Source organism: Podarcis pityusensis, assembly GCF_964106645.2.
Source record: "Podarcis pityusensis genome assembly, chromosome: 1".
In the NCBI taxonomy this organism is placed as follows: domain Eukaryota; kingdom Metazoa; phylum Chordata; class Lepidosauria; order Squamata; family Lacertidae; genus Podarcis; species Podarcis pityusensis.
Genome location: NC_138028.1, coordinates 81,988,606 through 82,008,775, shown reverse-complemented (window position 1 = coordinate 82,008,775; position 20,170 = coordinate 81,988,606). Strand labels below are relative to the sequence as shown.

The 20,170-nt window shown below is 42.2% G+C and overlaps 1 protein-coding gene across 1 annotated transcript in view; it reads left to right on the top strand.

Moving 5' to 3' along the window:
- Positions 1-20,170, top strand: part of LOC308463508 (uncharacterized protein) — a 37,671-nt gene that overhangs the window by 1,312 nt on the left and 16,189 nt on the right. The window contains exons 2-7 of the mRNA XM_080981952.1: positions 592-824; positions 5,006-5,128; positions 8,255-8,311; positions 9,497-9,634; positions 11,136-11,255; positions 13,444-13,556. Of these exons, the coding sequence (XP_080838078.1) occupies positions 592-824; positions 5,006-5,128; positions 8,255-8,311; positions 9,497-9,634; positions 11,136-11,255; positions 13,444-13,556 (784 nt within the window). The remainder of the gene's footprint in view (positions 1-591; positions 825-5,005; positions 5,129-8,254; positions 8,312-9,496; positions 9,635-11,135; positions 11,256-13,443; positions 13,557-20,170) is intronic.

Here is a 20,170-nt window from a genome sequence, read left to right as displayed (position 1 = left end):
TTGAGAAAGGGAATCTTGTACACAGCATGTAAAAGAAGACTGATTGCAACTGTGGCTCCTTCTATGACTCAGTGTGTGGGATTTATGGTGTATGTGTTTCATCTGGCCTCAGATCTTGTCCTGTTTATCATCTGCTTAAGGAAGCAACTATTTGGTAGTTCTCTTGGTGCAGGGGGAACGGGGAGGTGTGACACTGCTTGAGTCAATGTACAAGGGACTCTCTTAAAACTATTACACTCTCCACTGGCTCTACTGAAAGACCAGCAGCGACCGGCCCCTCTATAATTTTTTCCATTCCTGCTGTTATCGGTAAGACCTCTATGACAAAGAATTGGTGCTTTCTCAGCCCTTTTCTTTTTTGGGTTGTTGGCCTGAGGGGAGGGATTGTCTTCTCAGAAGCCAAACAGGCCATTTGTGCTATTCCCACATGGTTTTATCAAACATGTGACGGATTCATAGAAACAGATGGACGGGCCATAGCTCAGTGGAACTTCCTCTTTCTGTGTGTAGGGGAAAGTTTGTTATATTTGTCCAAATCTGAGAGAAGGTTGTTTGCTATTTTGATTTGTTTTTGTTGGTTGGTTTTTGCAGACATTTCAGCTATGACAACAGATCCAGTGAGAAGACAAAATGGAATAATAGCGTTCATTCTTCCAAATGGAGCCGACATAATTCAGGCAGGCCAGGGGATCCATGCTACCATTGGGCAACAACCAGGAGTGGCACAATATATAGACGAGCAGCTTGGAAGCAACCAACCTGAGCGGAAGCGTTGGGTGAGGGAACTGGAGAAGAAAGTAAAAGTAGAGGCTAAGACTTTAGGGGTAAGTGCAGATGTCATCTGCTCTTGTTTCTGTCCCGGGTGATTTCAGTGGTCACCAGGAGCAATTGTCAGTTCAACACTTCAAATATGCAACAGGCAGAGCTCTCATATCATGAGCCAGTGTTGTGTAGTGGTTAGAGCATTGGACTAAAGCTAGGGAGCCCCAGATTGAACCCCCTCACTTGGCCATAGAGTTCAGTCACCATTTCTCAGCCTAAACTACTTGACAGGGTTGTTGTGGGGAGAAGATGGAGGGGCAGGGGAGTCAGGGAGAGCCTAGAGAGAAGCACTTTTCTGGTGCTGAATGCCCATGTACAGGGAATGAATGAGGGACAGCCTACCCTTAACGATATGTTTTTAGGGAAACTCCAAGGATTTTCCTCCTGAGACCCCCAGGTATACAATGTACCTGCATACCTACTAGTTTGGAGGCAAAACAAGACAACCCTCAATTAAGGAAGTGCTTTCTGCATTCTCAATTTTGTCTCCAGGAATGAGGAAGGACATTAAGTTTGTAAATTAAAAGAAAAAACAGGTGTGTGTTTTTAAGCACTAAGAAAGTATGGCAAGGTCCTGTGAACTTCTAGGACCCATGGAGCACTGAGGGAAGTGGAGCCAGAGAATGTTGAGATTATCAACTGAAAAAATGGAGGAAATGGCTGGCTTGAGCCAATAGCAGAGTCAGGGAGGGTTAAGATCTCTTGTGCCCACCTTCCTAACTACTGCAGTTGGTGGGCTTTTAAGCAGGTCCTCTGTAGTTGTGCCGTCCCACCTCCAGCCTAAGGAACCTTCAGAAGGGAATTGCTGTCACGGGCATTATGTGCAAGTGCATTTTAATGAGCAGAACAGAGTGAAAGATTATGACTCATGGGGGTGTGGAAAGTGTGTGTATGAACTTAACAGTGGCTTAGTTTATTTTTTAGTTGCTAAAAGAAGCTTCAACCCATCTTCAAAGCCAGACTCACACAAAGCTCATTAGAGCAGCCCATTCTGGGGGTAATCAGGGCATAAGAAACTGAGGGAAGATCTACAGACCTATAAAGGCTTACTGCTGGCACACCAATCTAAGCACTGTCTTTTGTAAAGCCAGGTTGTAGAAAGTTATGTGTTGTTTCTCTTTGGTGACTGGGTTGAACTCATATACACATATTTTAACTGATGTACACATTTTTGCAAGTCTCCTCATGTATAATACATTTGTGTGTGTTGTTTTCACTGATATGTTCATTTTATACACACCCCTTCTTCCAATATATGCATTTTTGTAAACATTATTTGATTGGAGGACTGCATTGCAAAATTCAGAGAAGTGTTTCGATGCCCATGTGTGCATTTAAAGCAGTTTCACCTTTAAATATGAACTTAATCGCTTCCGGGGTGGCGCCATCGGCAATGGCGGACTCCCTCCGAACTGGAGGGACCAGCTCCGCATGAAACGGGTCTTTTCCGCTGCGGCGAAGTGGGGACCCTTCTGGAAATCACAGGCGGGTGAAGCCTGTGGCCGTGGGACTCGGCGGGCACCCTCAGTGCCCCCCCAACCCGCAAAGGAACCCACAAACAGGCTCCGAAGCGAAGAGGGGGAAGTGGCGCGGTGCTGTGAGTCAATCGCTTTTTCTGCGGAGCGAAGCCGCATAGCCGTTGCCGGAGAGCGCTGCCTTTTTCCTTGGACAATTAGGCATCTAAAATAACCAACCGTGAGTACTGGAACATTGAATATTTGGACTTTAAATAAGAACTGGCGAAATAGAAAGGAATTTGGACTTAAAAATTCACCTTAATTTGGTACTGAAACGGAAAGGTTTAAACAGGAAGTCAGCCTTCCGTTTCCCTGTAGCCAGAACAAAGCAAAGACAAAGCAAAATAGAGCCTTAAAAATCACTTTCAAAGGATTGACTTTCACCATTTAAAATCGCTTCTGCAGCACATATACTAAAATTGGAACGATACAGAGAAGATTAGCATGGCCCCTGTGCAAAAATGTCCTCTGGAATACAAAAGAGGGAGGTATGAGGAGGTCCGGGAAACAAGTAAATGTAAGAGAAGTGATGAAAAGATGGAATTGTTTTTAACTGTTTTTTCTTTTTCTTTTTTGTACTTTGTATTTTTCCTTTTTATTATTAATTTTCTTATTAATGTAATCTTTTTCTTTTGAAATTTTAATAAATATCATTAAAATAAAATAAAATAAAATAAAATCGCTGAACCCCCCCTTCGGTAGCAGGAGAAGAAGGGGGATCTCTTTTCTGAGTTGTTTAAACCTGCAGAAGTGAATCTAAAGCAAAGTAATTTTCCTCCGTCCTGATCCTGGAGCGGGGTGTCAGAATTGACGTTTGAAGCTCATTGACCAGAAACAAATGTTTTTGACAGATAGTTAAAAGAAGTGAAACATAGTGACTCCATTGCCTCCTTTCGCATTTTAAAAGAACAAATATGGACAAAATATCTTTAAAAAGAGACTTTGTTGCTATTGTTTTTAAGAGAAAGAACAACCAGAAGTTTTTCCCCCTAGAGAGGAATTGTGAAATTGTAACTAATCCCTGGGAACTTGCAGCTGTCACTGATTACAACCGTGGGAAAGGGTTTGTGACCTTGCAGGACAATGTCTGCAGATGCACTGTTGGGTGCTTTCTGCAAAATAAATGCCCTATTGGATCAGTTAAGCCAGAAGACGGATTTGATGACTAATGCGGCCAGAACCTTTGAACAGGTAGTGGGAAACTATATGAAGCCCACCCAGGAACTAAAACAGGAGCGTGCCATGACAGACAGTTGAGAGAAGAGGATTTTGCTCAATCTCGGGCGCCAGAGACGGAAGGAGTTGCGGCCCAGCAGGAATATAAATTTTTGGATTTGACAAATGAACTTGGAAAAGACCAGATTTGGAAAGAAAAAATTTGGTTTGGTTTGGAAATGGGGGGTGGGATAGACCCCCCTATACAGGGAGATTTGGACTTTTCGAGTCTGGAAAGGGGCCGCCAGATGTTTGGAGCAGTGGGGGCTCTTAACTTTGAAGGGAATCTGGAACATGTTTTTAAATACTACATCGAGTCTAGTCTGGACTATGGAAAAGGGACTTTTTTGTTGAAAAGGGTCAAAAATATCACCAAGCTGGAGTTCCCACGCATAAAAGGAAAATATGAAGAAGAGCAGCGGAAGGGACATGGAAGAGACTTGAGAGCCTCGGATATAAGATGGCCAGGTTAATGTCCTAGATTAATAGGATAAAAAGGACTGACAAAACCCGGGACCAGGAGGAAGGGACGCTGGACAAAGATTGGATTCTTTACTTTTTTATTTTATCATTAGGACTGTTTTATAAAATTGATGAATGTTAGGAAAATGTTGAAATGAAATTATTTGGCTCTTATAAAAATGTCTAAAGAATTAGGTAAGAATGTGATGGTTAGGAGAAGTTGGTAAAAATTAAGATTTAAGTTCTAAACTTTAAGGTTCTTTATATATATATATATATATATATATATATATAAGATAAGATGAAAATAGATTAAGGTAACGTGATGACAGAATATTATGAATTAGGGAAAGGATTTGAAAGAGGGGAGGGATCTGCTGAAATAATAATTTGAACTGGAATACAGAGAAGGAAGGCGCGAGGAGGTCCGGGAAACAAGTAAATGAAAAATATGTGATGATTGAATTGTTTTTTAACTATTTTTATTTTTATTTTTTTGTATCTTTTTTCTTTGGTATTTTTCTTATTTCTTTTCTATTTTGTAACTTCTTGAAAATCTTAATAAATATCTTATAAAATAAATAAATAAATAAATAAATAAATAAATAAATAAATATGAACTTAATCAAATTCCTATGTCCCAATCCCTCAGATTGAAAATTGGGTGTTCACATTTCTAGGCTCAAATCTGGTTAAGGAGAGATCCTCTTTTACTTTTGCAGTGATCAAAATACCTCATCTAGCTTTTGTTCAGGTGATATTTCTGGACTGTGCTAAAGAGTAAGCGCATATCAGATTTATTGGTTTCCTTTAAATATTAATGCACAGTATTGTCAGGATTCATGCCCAAGGCAGCTAGTAATGATAAGAAATAAAAAAATAAAAATAAAACAGTGAAGTAAAAATAGTAGCAAAAACTATCATTCTATATTTCCAGGTCTCTAGGAACAGTTTAAAAATAATATTGTTTGTGTATTTTCTTCCTACAGGCCATCCAGATCATGATTGGATTGATACAAATTGGCTTTGGGATAGTCTCATTTTTTATTGTGGGCTCATTCTATGCCCCTTTGGCCAATGTGTCATATTTTCCATGCTGGGGTGGAATATTTGTAAGTATCGTGTTCTTTGCCTCGCATTTAAGAATCCAGCATGCTAAACTCTGGGACTTGGCAATTTTCAAAAACATTTCCTCATGTCAAAACAAAAAAATTCCTTCCAGTAGCACCTTAAAGACCAACTAAGTTAGTTCTTGGTATGAGCTTTCGTGTGCAAGCACACTTCTTCAGATACACTGAAACAGAAGTTGCCAGACCCTTCTATATAGTGAGAAGGTGGGGAGGGGTATTACTCAGAAGGGTGGTGGGAATGGGTGATTGGCAGATAGCTGAGATGAGCCTGTTGACGACTCTTAACGACTGCAATAGGTCTTACAGGAAAAAGCAAGGGGTGAGAAGGTGAGAAATGGCTTTGTCATGTATAATGAGATAAGAATCCAATGTCTTTGTTCAGGCCAGGTCTCTCCATGGTTTTAAGTTTGGTAATGAGTTGTAATTCAGCAGCTTCTCTTTCCAGTCTATTTCTGAAATTCCTTTGTAGTAAAACAGCTACTTTGAGATCTTGTATAGAATGTCCTGGGAGATTGAAGTGTTCTCCTACTGGTTTCTCTGTCTTGTGATTCTTGATGTCAGATTTGTGTCCGTTTATTCTTTGGCGTAAGGTTTGGCCTGTTTGTCCAATATAGAGAGCTGAAGGACACTGTTGGCATTTGATGGCATACACAATGTTAGACGATGAGCAATTAAACAGTCCCGAGATGGTATGTGTGATGTTGTTGGGGCCAGTAATGGTGTTGTCTGCTGCAAGACAGACCCAAAAAAGAAAATAACAGAACACCTCTAGTCATCACATACAGCTCCCAAGTTAAAACAGTACAACGCATCATCAGAGATCTACAACCTCTCCTGGACAATGACAGTTCTCTTTCTCAAGCTCTGGGAGGAAGACCTTTCATTGCCTACAGACAGCCACCCAATCTTAAACAACTCCTAACCCACAATAATACTACAACCAGACCTAACACGGACACTGGCACCAGAGCCTGCAATAAACCCAGATGCCAACTTTGCTGTCACATACACCCGGACAACACCATTACTGGCCCCAACAACATCACACATACCATCTCGGGACTGTTTAATTGCTCATCGTCTAACATTGTGTATGCCATCAAATGCCAACAGTGTCCTTCAGCTCTCTATATTGGACAAACAGGCCAAACCTTACGCCAAAGAATAAACGGACACAAATCTGACATCAAGAATCACAAGACAGAGAAACCAGTAGGAGAACACTTCAATCTCCCAGGACATTCTATACAAGATCTCAAAGTAGCTGTTTTACTACAAAGGAATTTCAGAAATAGACTGGAAAGAGAAGCTGCTGAATTACAACTCATTACCAAACTTAAAACCATGGAGAGACCTGGCCTGAACAAAGACATTGGATTCTTATCTCATTATACATGACAAAGCCATTTCTCACCTTCTCACCCCTTGCTTTTTCCTGTAAGACCTATTGCAGTCGTTAAGAGTCGTCAACAGGCTCATCTCAGCTATCTGCCAATCACCCATTCCCACCACCCTTCTGAGTAATACCCCTCCCCACCTTCTCACTATATAGAAGGGTCTGGCAACTTCTGTTTCAGTGTATCTGAAGAAGTGTGCTTGCACACGAAAGCTCATACCAAGAACTAACTTAGTTGGTCTTTAAGGTGCTACTGGAAGGAATTTTTTTGTTTTGACTATGGCAGACCAACACGGCTACCTATCTGTAACATTTCCTCATGTGTTCAAGTAAGGAGGCAGGTGGTGAAAGTTAACATAAAAGAATAGGAGCCCTTTGGATTATTTTGAAATGCCAGTATATTATTAGGGGTAATCTCTTTCCTTTGCTGTAATGCATTTGAGAGGTTTTTCTCTATTTAAGGTGTTTATATGCTACTTAATATTCAACATTTCTGAGAGGTGTACTTAACATTTTTTAAATAAAATCATTGAAAGAATAAGAATTGAATAGTAACAAAAAACTTTTTTCTTTTTATCCTTGTTCTCTTTCTTGTCTTGTTAAGGCTACATGTTTCTAGTGGATTTTATTATGGCTTTTTTTAGTGAAGGTTTTGGTCATGGTCGTATATACTGACAGCAACCTCAATTCTACAAGTCAGTGATGCAGATCTAGAAATTTTTGAATTGGTTCTGGAAAATGTTCTGAGGCAAACTGGGGTAATCTGCATTGGAAAATTTCCAGTTCCGAACAGATGCTTGAGATCTAATTTAGCATGCTGATTTTACAGTTGCTTAATAAACAAAACTGAACACTGTATTCTCTTGCATGTATAAGGAAGGGCCACATCTCAGTGTCAGAGCATCTGCTTTGCTTGCAGAAGATGCCAGATTTCAGTCTCAGCATCTCTAAGTATGGCTGGAGATGTCCCCTGCCTGAAATTCTGGAGAACTGCTCCCAGTAGATAATTCTGAACTAAATGAACCAAGGGTCTTACTTAGTATATAGCAGATTCCTATGTTCCTACTGTGTGTAGGGAAATGGAACCATCCATTCACAAGGTGGAGTTATCAGGCTTACTGAAACCCCAAGGTTTTCAGCCGAGCGGACTAAGCATGCTGAGTGTTGACTGGCTGTTGGGGGGGGACAGGAAACCACATGGAGGATCAACGTGACTGCCTGGGGATGTGTACACATGGCAGCTTAAAGTGGATTTGATGCATCCCATGCATGCATGTTTTTGGGTGTCATCCGCACTCCTCCCCCCCATTTGTTTCAATTTTTCCCAGTCCGTGGATAAAAAGGGAAATGGGGGGGAAGATCCAACATAAAACCACATTGCGTGGCTGGGTTTTTTGTTTTTTATGTGTGTATTGACAGTTTACTGTCACCACACCCCCTACACTAATGAGGCGTGTGAGGCAAATGCCTCAGGCAGCAGAATCCATGTGGGCAGCAGATCCTGATCTAGAACTTTGATCCTGATCTAGATCTTCACTTGCTCCTTCTTCCTTGGCAGGGAGGGGAGGCATCGTTTTGTGGTTTGCCTCAGGTGCCAAAATGTTTTGCTGACAAGACTCCCACAGTACCAGGTTTTTCTAAGTAGAGAGTATTTTACTGTAAATTTGAAGTGAATTGATATGCATCTCCCCCCCCCCCCTTTTTTTGAACAGTTCATTGTTGCTGGATCCATCTCTGTGTCAACTACAAAATATAGGAACCGCAGTTTGGTGAGCTATATACCTTTTTCTCTTCTTCTGTAATATTGGATGTGGCCAGTATTGGTCATAAATTTTGTTTTTCTTATACCTCTAGATCAGCCTTCCCCAACTTGGTGCCCTCCATATGTTAGTAGATTATTCTGCACCAGTACTGCACCCTTGACCTTTGGCCACGCTAGCTGGGGCTGATAAAAAATTTAATTCCAACATCATCTGGAGAGCATCAGGGCTGGATCTATACTCACTCTTTAAACGTTCCTAGAATGATGTTTTTGATATTCTAAAACAAATAAGTATTTGGTTCCTCCGCTTCTGTTTCTGCACAGTCTACCCCAGTTGGCAAGGCTTACCAGGCATGGGCCGGATCACTCCCACAGAGATCCTCCATGGGCCAGACAGGTGCAGTGCGACGCTGGAAATCGCGTCTGCACATGTCCGCTGCACCGAAAATCGCTTCTGTCCATGCCCAGATGCCGAAAATTGTGCCTGTGCAGATGCAATTTCCGGCGTCTGGACATGCACAGAAGTGATTTCCAGAGCTGAGGAAGAGAGTCCCCTGGTTTAGCACAGCACGTGGGGACTCGCTGAGTGGGTGGCTCGGTTCGGGGGCGGCTCGGGGGGCAGTTAAACGGCCTTCGTGGGCCACTTCAGGCCCATGGGTCTTAGGTTGCCGACCCCTGGTCTACCCACTTACTTGACAGGGCAAACTCAGCAGTGTCACCTGGTGTCACATTTTAATAACACATTGTTGATGTTTTAAAAGAATGTCATATGGCTATATGATTATCATAACCCTTTTAAAACCCATTTTTATCATTAAGAAACCATGAGTGTAGATGAGGGGAGGGGGGAGGGGTAGCACTGAAAAATGTAGGGAACAGTAAATTACCCAACACGTTTCATTGGCAACCTTTCTTAGAGACAATGAAACAATAACAAACCATAATTCAAACAAAAATAGAACACAATTAGTACAGATTAAGGGCTAATTGTATATAAGACATCTTTCATGTTTTGTAAGTTTTTTAAATGGTCTGATTATGGTTAGTGACTAAGGCAGCTTCCTGTCAGGCCCAGTAGCCACACCTGACATGAGCATTAGCTGGCCTCCACACACACACACACACCCACACACCCACACACACACCCTGTGTGTACTTTTTGGTATCCTAATCCTTCATATCACTCTTTCAGGTGAAATGCAATGTGGGAATGCAGGTCACAAGTGCTACATTGGCAACAATTGGCATAATTCTGTACACAGCACAGTTGTGTATAAATCAACCCTATTTTTTCTATGGCTATCCCGGTCTTTATCCAGAGAGAACATTGGTAAGTGAGCAAGTCCCACAATAACTTTGATCATATAATATCATTATCATAATTTAATGTTGTAAGTTTGGGAGGTTTAGTTTGGATGTCATTTGAAGTGTCTCTTAACAGCCCTGTGCCTCTTGATTCTAAGACTGAGATTTCGCCAGGAGAGGATTAATAGAACAAGCAGGACTGCTGGATATTATCTTCATGGCCCTGGCAAGAGTGGTCAGTGCCCCTGTCTCTCAATCCATTGGCTCTATTGAAAGGAGAAAGCCATTTGGGGATCAGGACTTATTTCCTTCTTTGTTACCGTGTGTGTGTGTGTGTGTGTGTGTGTGTGTGTAAGGAAGCAGTAGCCTGTCATTCTTGGAACTGGGCTATAAAGGCACAGAGGCCTGATCTTCTTTCTGTGAGAATCCAGTGTTATCACTGTAAACCAAACAAAGCAGCGGGACCTTGGCTTGTATATGTGTGTGAAGAGATAAATCCTGTCCACTTCCACTGACCATCATTTCAAAGAAACCAAACCCAAGGTATGCCCAGGGACTAGGGATGGAGAAATCTGTCTGTTTCAGTTTCTCATTTTTCCAGTTCACGACATTTCCTTATCAAAAGAGGACCCACCTCGATATTAAAAGGCCAGAGAGAATCACGTAATTGTCTGGTTAGGTCCTTTCCAGGTTCACACCGGGAATATATTAATAAATGTTGGGATGGAATTAAGAACCGTCCTATGGAAATCAATTGAGAAATCAATATTTTAATCCATGGTTGAGCACCCATCCCATTCCCAGTATTCAAACTTGATGGTGTTATGAGCTAGTGGTTGGGCTTTCTGATGTCTGTATACTTGCCCTTTGCCTCCTCAAACTTTGGTAAGTGTGTATACGATTGTAGCTATAGTCTCATAGCCACACTGGGTCTTTCACATGAAAGTGGAGAGTTTTCTTAGAACCTCTTTCCACACCTTCTCCCTACTATAAGGCAAGTAGAAACTGAACAGAGATGTCTCCAGATAGGCAACCTCCTGGGTTGGTGTTTCAGAGAAAATTTTCAGGTGGCTGCCTCTCATCTTATGCCATCATATGTCACCTCAAAATTATTTCTGAAACACCAACCTGGAAGGATGCCTATCTGGAGACATCCTTGTTCAAAAACAACTGAGTCCCTTTGTTGGCTGAAAGTTAGAAACTGGGGAGAAGAGAGGAGGTTCTGTTGATGAGAAAAGACACAGAGATATGTAGCGTAGGATAATCTCCCATTTTTATTCTCATAACGCCAGATACTACACAGTCTCAATAGTGAACTTACTTCCTGATGTCTTACTATCCAGGCTAGTGCATTCATTTTAGAACATTTCTGTCCTACCCTTTCACAGAGGCATTTTTAAAAATTCATTAATTTTTACATTTATAGCCCACCTTTCCTCCAAGAAGCTCTCCTCAGACCCATTTTATCCTCACGACTGATTTACTGATATAAGAGTTGTCATTTCACTTGCTTCTCTGTTCTGCAGCTTTTCAACAAAGTAGGTAACGGGCTTTGTACTGTGCATCTCCTGTTCTGCTTGCTGGAGTTCTGCATCACCGTTCCAACAGCACATTTCGGGTGTCAGGCAACCTGCTGTAACAAGATGGTAAGCATTTGTTTTAGAAAGCTGGTAAGATGAAAATGCCTGGGCTAGACAATATGATGCTGTTGATCTACAAATCTCATGATTCCTGACAACTGGCCATGCTGGCTGGGATTGGTGGGAACTTCTTCTTCTTCTTCTTCTTCTTCTTTGGCAATCACTCGTAGCTGAGTAAGATTGCCTTCCATAAACATGGTTTTAACAATGAATCCGTAAGTGACTGTGGAGGCCAATTCTGGATCTGCACGTCCTTCCACAGTGGGGACATTGGTTTCCGGGCGGGAGTTGATCATGGTGTGGATTTGCCAAGCGTACCTGATGTTGGAGATTCATTCCCCGTGTCTGCAGTCATGGGATTGTTGTCTTTCACATGACGGTGTATGTTTTCATCCCACAGTGTGGGTAGTGACAAAGATAGGATGTTTTGGTATTACTGTGTTCCGTGAAGTGGGACTATTGTCCTTTGTTTTTTCTCTCTTTGCTGTCTGATGAGAAAGAGCCAGGAGCTAAGTCAAAATGCTCTGAGTGTATTATATGTAAATAAAGTAGATTAGCCAAAATGCTGCGCTATTGGTTCTGTTACGCAAACTGTGAATACTCTGTGGATCCCTAAGTGTGCCAATGCCTTTTGGCATAGTCGCTGTGATGTTTGGGCAAAAGAAAGCTTTTGAAGCTCCCGAACGATCGACCAGGAGGGAGAGAACATGCCAGTTGGGCATGTGTCTCTGACAAGGTCCTACACGAGAGTAGGACGCTCCTAACACCTTCCTCTTAGCACATTTCTCCCTTGCATCCTGAGTTCAAGTGTCTTCAAAGCCCATGACACCTTTGGTAAAGGCTGTTCTCCAACTGGAGCTGTCGCAGGCCAGTGTTTCCCAGTTGTCAGTGTTTATATGACATTTTTTAAGATTTGCCTTGAGAGAGTCTTTAAACCTCTTTTGTTGACCACCAGCATTACGCTTTCCATTTTTAAGTTCGGAATAGAGTAGTTACTTTGGAAGACTGCAGCCCAACAGCGTCTAGAGGAAACCACACCTGAGCTATGCAAACAAATGAACCTGAATGAAAAATGCTGCTATGCTAGCATCAGGCATTTGTAGCTTCCTCAGAAACTTCAGCTGGTATCTGTGGTGTGATACTAGCTTAAAGGGGGAATGGGAAAGAGGATATATATCCACCAGGAGAGGCACTTCCACTTCTACATCTGTGGCTCCTGGTGTTTCATACTTACTGAATCAGACATGGGGAACCTGATCTGGCCAGTACACCAGATCCTTATCTCTCATACTTCTTGTGGGCCAAATCTGACAGGTAGATGGGAGTGCCAACCTGTCAATCACCTGATGTCACATTGATGTCAGGTGATGATCGCCTGGACTTCAAAGCAAGATGTAGAGCTTGCAAAGGGCCCTTCACCATGCTTTGAAGTGCAACTGATAAGCAGGCTTGAAGTCATCACCTATCAGCTGGTGGGCAGTGACTTCAAACCTGCTTTCCTTGAGGGTCAGTTACTGTATATGATTGAAGTCATACACACACCATCAGCTGTGGGCTCATCAAGCCTGCTTTCTGCACAGATTGAGGTTTTTTCCCAATCCCCCCCCCCATTTTCCAAATTATTACAAATCAAACCAAATTAATCTAATTTAATGCAATTTCTTAAAATCAGGTTTCTCACTCCTGTTCCAAACATATGATCATCATCATTTCCTCACATAGCCACATAATTTCTTATTTAGAGTCCAGTTGAGCTCCCCAGACCCCACTGGAGAACATTGCCAGGATTTTTGCCTCATAAATCCTGGCTTCCCCCTGCCTGAACCTCCTTGCTGCCTGCAGAGGGCAGCGAGGAGCAACCACCATTGTTTGGTGACGTAGCCAGAAAACCTCTGCATGGATTGTTTTTATCTGCTGTATGCTTTTTACATTTTTATGTACACTGCTTAGAAACACCGGCAATCACTTAAATACATAATAAGAACCATGTGCATTTTTGAGAATGTCTGGTGTGGAGGGAGATACCTACAAATGAAGATGTGTGGCATCAGCCATGCAGTTAGAGTTCTGCTTTGTAATAATTTGGGATAATTACTTTAAGGAAGATAAAGGTCTTGGCACTGAAGACAGTCACCATGATGATGCCAGTGATGAAAATAAATTCTTGGAATGATCTACCTCCCCTGTGTTTCAGGACATGGACCTTGTGCCCATTGTTATCGTTGGAGATGATGTGGCCCCTGCTGAAAACAATCCAGCTCCACCAACTTATTCTGATATAATGCTTTCTCCAAGTGCTGATGGTTAGTAAAGAGAGACAGGTTATGGGAAGTTCTTCACCAGAAATCAAGCTGAAGTAAAATTCCAGAAATAAAATAATATTGATTCTGCTCAATACCTGCAATTATGTCTATATCTGTCTTCCAGATCTAACAGGGATGGGCCAAGGCTGGATAATTGGGGGGGGGGGGATCCATTTAAACTCAAACCCAGATTCCTCCAGACACCAGAACAATCTCTAATGGCTCCATTTTGGGTTCCTCTACTGTAGCTTCTTTCTCATTCCCTGACTTCTCATGTTCTATGGATTCTGTTGCCTTTCATAGTCCCTAATTTGGGGCTGATTCTACTTTATATTCAAGGCCACCAGGCATCATGGAAAATGTAGTTCCACATCTACCATCCCTAGACTCTGCTGCACTTGCTCAGAAAGGATCTAATGAAAGCTCTACTACCTACATAACTCCCCACCATGTAGCAGCGTCAAGGGTTGCAATGAAAGCTTGAAAGTGTAGTTCCCATGTTCCCTAGTTTCCCTATACGCTACTGTTCATGCACATGACTGCAGCCAGTGATGTGGAATTTTGTGTATGGGCAAAAGTTCAACAATGTGAAATCTCACATGCCATTTTATGGTACAGATTTTCTGCCCCTGTCTTCTGCTTGTGAGAATCAGATAAAAATGACTGAAACCATAGGCCGGGGGGGGGGGGCTGAGGCACCCACAAAACTTTCATGGTGGGTGCCTGGCTGGGTAAACCAACGTGTCATGTGCTGCAGTGGGGCACTCCATCAGGCGCCCACAATGTTGGGCAGAACTCAGTGCACCTGACCAAAACACATACATCCTTTGAAATTCTCACGTATATGAAATTTGTGATGCAGTTCTCCAATTAATGAATGCTTACAAAACTGCATATTTTAGGAGAAAGTGCATTTTAATCTGTGCTTTCCCCCTAGAAAACAGGTTCTGATACTCACAATGAAGTTGCTACAGTAAGTGCCACACTTTTTAACAACAACAAAAAGAGGTGTTGGTATTGTGTACCCTTGACTACCCCCCCGGGGGGGGACATTGATTATACTGGATATATTTGTGAAAATCAAATAAAAATGCATTATATTTGGAGCAATTGCTTGCAAAAATGTAAACACTAGGCAAAACTGCATACAATAAACATGTTTATTAGGAGAAATTCACACTAGAATATTGAAGAATGTTCCTGAGGATTTTCTTAATGCGGATTGCTGCAGAAATGTGGAGAAATGAATTTCAGATTGGGATAAAGAGAAACTGAGGGAACAGAAATTGTCAGATCCTTCTATCCTTCACCATTAGTTTATTTATCTCATCTAAGTCTACAAGTAGAAAGGGGGAAAGTGAGCAGTTAATTGGAAAATAAATACAGTGGTACCTCCATTTACAAACTTAATCCGTTCCAGAAGTCCATTCTTAAATCAAAACCATTCTTAAACAGAGGCGCGCTTTCCCTAATGAGGCCTCCCACCACCGGTGCTTTTCCACCATTCAGTTTCCGTTCTTAGACTGAGGTCCAGGGAGGATCGCAAACTGGGTTACTACTTCCGGTTTTGTGGAGTTCGTAAACCGAACCGAACAGGACTGTTCTGAAACCGAGGTACCGCTGTATGGTGAGATGAAAAAAGAATATCTCTGAATAAGCAAAGAATCAGTGCTCAAATAGAGCTGGGATAGAGTAATATGTTCTCCTACTTCGTTAAGGAGGATCTAAAACTATCCCATCTATTTTCAGTAAACATAAAACCACCTTACTTGGTTACACAGAGCATAGTGCCACCAGTATCACGAAAAGCTGCTAAAGATGCTTAGATGCCTGTACCTCCCTGGACAAGTTCTGATGGACACAGACTCTCCTGTATTTGGGGCCTTAATCGCTGGTGGGAAATGAAGCTGTCTCTCCAATGCTTGCCTCTTTCGCAGCTCCACAACAGGCTATAGGCAAGGCTAGATGTAAATACTGCAGGCTCTTGCCCAGACTGTTCCAGAGCTGTGAGGCAGGCATGTGGGAAGACAGCTTCGTCTTCTTCCAAGGACCACAAATCCAGCAAAGTGTTTAATAGGCTCCCCTGTGCATGGCACTTCAGCTGAAGGACTCGAAAGTTGTTTTTCCAAGTGTCTGCCTATCCTATCTCCACTAGGTAGGATAGACTTGTAGAAGCTCGCAGAAGCAAGAACAAGGACAACAAAACCAGTCAAGAGAACCACAACTTCTAAAAGTTGTCAAAGAAGCTGGATCTTAGCCGATTATAAGCATGGAGCAAACATGAGTACAGGTGGTACCTCGGGTTACAAACACTTCAGGTTACAGACGCTTCAGGTTACAGACTCCGCTAACCCAGAAATAGTACCTCAGGTTAAGAACCAGAGGCTTTCCTTTTGGGTATTGTCGGCCAAGGGGTGGTAAAGAAGGACCAGACATTTTTTATGTATGCAACAACAGCAGCAAGGATACTTCTCGCAAAACACTGGAAAACTCAAGATCTACCCACACTGGAAGAATGGCAGATGCAACTGATAGACTACATGGAACTGGCTGAAATGACCGGCAGAATTCGTGACCTGGGAGAAGAGAGGATTGAGGAGGATTGGAAGAAATTTAAGAATTATTTACAAAAACATTGTAATTTGAGTGAATGCTAAATAAGATGCTAGACCAAAATAACTGAGCACCACTAAATTTAGAAGTTTTTAAGAAAATAAGTAAGATTGTGAAAACTTTTAAGAAAATAAGTAAGATTGTGAAAACTTAACCCCTTTCGAGAACTATAAGATTATGAAACATAGAAGGGATATAAGAATCTAAATAAGATGATAAATTGCTGACAAAATGTTATAACGATGAAAGTGGGAGCGGGAGATGTGAGGAAGTCCAAAGAAAATGTGAAATTATGTTAAGACAAATGTTATATTGTTTATTATGTTTATTTCTATTGTAAAACCCAATAAATTGTTTTAAAAAAAAAAAAAGAACTTTGCTTCAGGATAAAACAGAAATCACGCGGCGGCGGCAGCGGGAGGCCCCATTAGCTAAAGTGGTGCTTCAGGTTAAGAACAGTTTCGGGTTAAGAACGGACCTCCAGAACGAATTAAGTTCTTAACCTGAGGTACCACTGTATACAGCTGAGGTGAGGAGTGAACATGTTGAAGACGAGTGTGATTCCACCGCCTGGCTCTACCCCTGACCACCACACATATTGGAGCAAAAATGGGACTAGGACTTTTCACATCTGTTACTATACATGCGTAAACTCGAAGGGCAAGAAGTTTTCTTTTAAGGGGGGTTGAATTAGACAACACAGCAGCACTCAGTTGCTGGCTTGAGCACAGATTGGGGACGAAAGGGTACTTGACATCCCAAGAGACACACTGAGGCTCTTAGTTTCAAAGACTCACTGCCCTGGGAGGCTGGAGAATCAGGGCACCTGGCAGGCACACATCAGGGGCCAAGCCCCCCCGAACCACAGTTCAAATACATGTTGCATCCAAAAGTGTCAAAGAAAACTGAACCATCCGTTTCAAGAAATGGTTTGGCGTTGGAGTCTGGGAGCTAAGAGTGGCTGTTTAAACATTTCCTAGCCCAACACATGATTTGTATAATTAGCAAATAATTTGCATATCATGCAAATTAGTCCGCCCAGATTTGGGGAACTAGTATATGGCAAATTTTGTTAAGGTGTACTTGGTTCCCCACCCCCACCCTTCACTCTAAGGGTGCTTCTAGATGGGTGTTTATGTTGAGATCAGTGCCCCTCATGCAAGTTTTCACAGCACTCCCATAACATCATCAGTTAGCCTGTACTGAGCGAGGTAGGAGTCCCATGATTCAGAGGCTGGCGCAAACAGCGGTAGAGGCACAAGTGAAGCCATGATTCCAATGCTGGCGTGAAGGGCGATGGATGGAACACCGTGCTCTAGCCAGAAGAGTCAGCTCTGAATTGGTTCTGTTCAGTGATTTCGCTCAGTGATTTCGCTCAGTGATTCAGCTCAGTTCAGAGGGTGGCCGCATCTGGCTGTGCTCTGATGTCCATCGATCCCATCCTCGTCGCCAGTGTTAAGTTGTGGGCGAACATAGCAGACGACAGAGCGATTTCTCCAAAGCAGCTCTTTATTTGTAAGCTGGAACAGAACTGAACTGAAGAGCTCAGTCAGCCTGCTTATATAGAACTCCAGAACCTCGTTACTGTAACAACTTTCTAAAACTATCCAATCACCGAACGTCACTTTTGATCCTTCATTTGCATACAAACTATCCAATCACTGAACGTCACTTTCGATCCTTCATTTGCATAACTATCTACAGTATCCCCCTGCTGGCCCAGGGTGAGAACTTCAGTACATAACACGAGGTACTGCTGTATGGTAAGATGAAAAAAGAATATCTCTGAATAAGCAAAGAATCAGTGCTCAAATTCAGTCTAAGGGTGCTTCTAGATGGGTGTTTATGTTGAGATCGGTGCCCCTCATGCAAGTTTTTCACAGCACTCACATGACATCATCAGTTAGCCTGTATTTTTAACCCATCTAATCCAGATTTACCCTTTGGGGAGGGGAACCCTGTTGCCAACAACACATTTATGATATTTAAATAACCAGCTTGTGATCTTAAGCCTTCGCCTGGCTGAGCCTACTCTTAAGTTTCTAGTGTTTTTCCTGTAGGACATTTTCTAGAAAATGTCAGGTGTGGTAATTGTGGTTCTTGCACATATTTTTAAAAGCCATCCTGCTTCCTCTTTAGTACCACCTGAAGCACTGCTTTCACTTCTTATTATTTCTTGGTGAGATTGTACATATGCTTGGAGGCTGAGAACAAAAACACCAAGAAGTGTACTAAATGTACAAGAAATGTACATCAGTACTTTCAGAGGAAGTCAAATAATTTTCATCTAGGGCACAGCTCTGCAAGGTTTGAATAACAGGGTGTTTTGGCCACATTTAGAAGCCTCTACCTTCTATAGAACAGAAGCTGCCTGCTCATGTCTGAGTGTGTGGAAAATTCAATTCAGCATATTAACTAATGGGTGAGAATGATCTCACTTCCACCCGCCCTACTCTCAATTATTACATGATAAGAAAATAACCAATAAAAATGCACAATAGCATACAGTGGAACCTCTACTCACGACCACAGTCCATTTCAGAGGCCCGTCCGGAAGTCAAAATGGGTCGCTGGGAGAGGCGCCGTTGTGCCCAGGCATGGGCGGCGATTGCCCACTTCTGCGCATGTGCAACTGGTGGCAAACCCGCTGGTTATTTCCGGGTTTGCCGTGGACGTTGGGCGAAATGGACACGAGCGGAGGCGGGCATAAGAAGAGGTTTGACTGTACTGTCATAACACAAACAGTAAATAACATTTGAAATTGTATAATTCCAACAAAGGGAAAAGAAAGAAGTAGAACAGATAACAGGCTTCCTGATTATCTACTTTTGCAAGATGTTGCATAAACTATATTGTTACAAGAGATTCCAGAAGTCTTGGCACTTTAGAGCTTGTGTTCCTTTGGAATGAGGCACAGTGGAGATGATAAGAAATATGGTTTATTTTACACATATTTACATCTGAAGCCTTCGATGGAAGAAGGGCAGAACATTACATTCCTCTATATGTGAAGGACAATTAACGTTTGTAGGTTTTCAAGAAGCTCTGTGATAATAATGGAGAGAAATATTGTTTTATAAATTTGTTAAGATTATTATGGTTAGGGTTAAAAAACAATATGATAGAAGAAATGTGAATAATTGTGATAATATGGAAAATTTCCAGACAGGCTGAGGGAAGTCTAAAAGCATGAAGACTAGAACTGGATGTAAATTTTGGATGGAATGTTTTTCCTTTATTCTTATTTTTGAAAAATTTGATAAATAAAAAATATTTTAAAAAAGAACATTACATTCCAAGCGTTTTCTTTTCTTGCTCCTCTCTTGCTTCAGCAAGCTTGCATCCAAAGCAGAGCAGCAGCCAGTCATGGCCTCCAGCCTCGCAGGGCAGCCTCCCACATGAAGTTCTGCCTGCTTCCTCCATCTTGTTCTCAGCAGCCTTTGTAGAAAACAACTCCTCCCCTTCTGCTTCCAGTCTCTCTGTAACCTCCATTTCAAAAGCCTCTCGCAAAGGGCACCGCTCCCTGTGGTGACTCATACTCCCTGCTACCCTGGCAACTTCTCCCTGTGTGCTTGGCAGAGCCTTCTTCCTGGCTGATGGCATGCAGTCCATCAGCACCAGTGTTGCATCAACAAACCATCCTCAGCAAGTCATCTGCAGGCTCATGAAGAAGTTATCCTGGTGTTATGCCCAGCCCTGGCTAAATTCATCAATATATGAGTCTGCTCAATGTCTGACCCTTCACTGAACGTAGAGATTAGGGGAGGGGGGTCTGCCCTCCCCAAACTCCTAACAACATGGTATCTTATGCTGCATCTTATTATTTCAGTGCCTAAGAAACCAAGTCCATGTTTATCATTCTTGAGCAGATCTCTTTGGAGAGGCATCAGATTGGGAAATAACTAGTCTGGTCCAAGAGCATTCCTTATGTATGTTGTTATGATTACGATTCCACAGTCTTGCTAGACAATTCTCTTTTACAAGAGTAAACTTATGCTGCTTCTG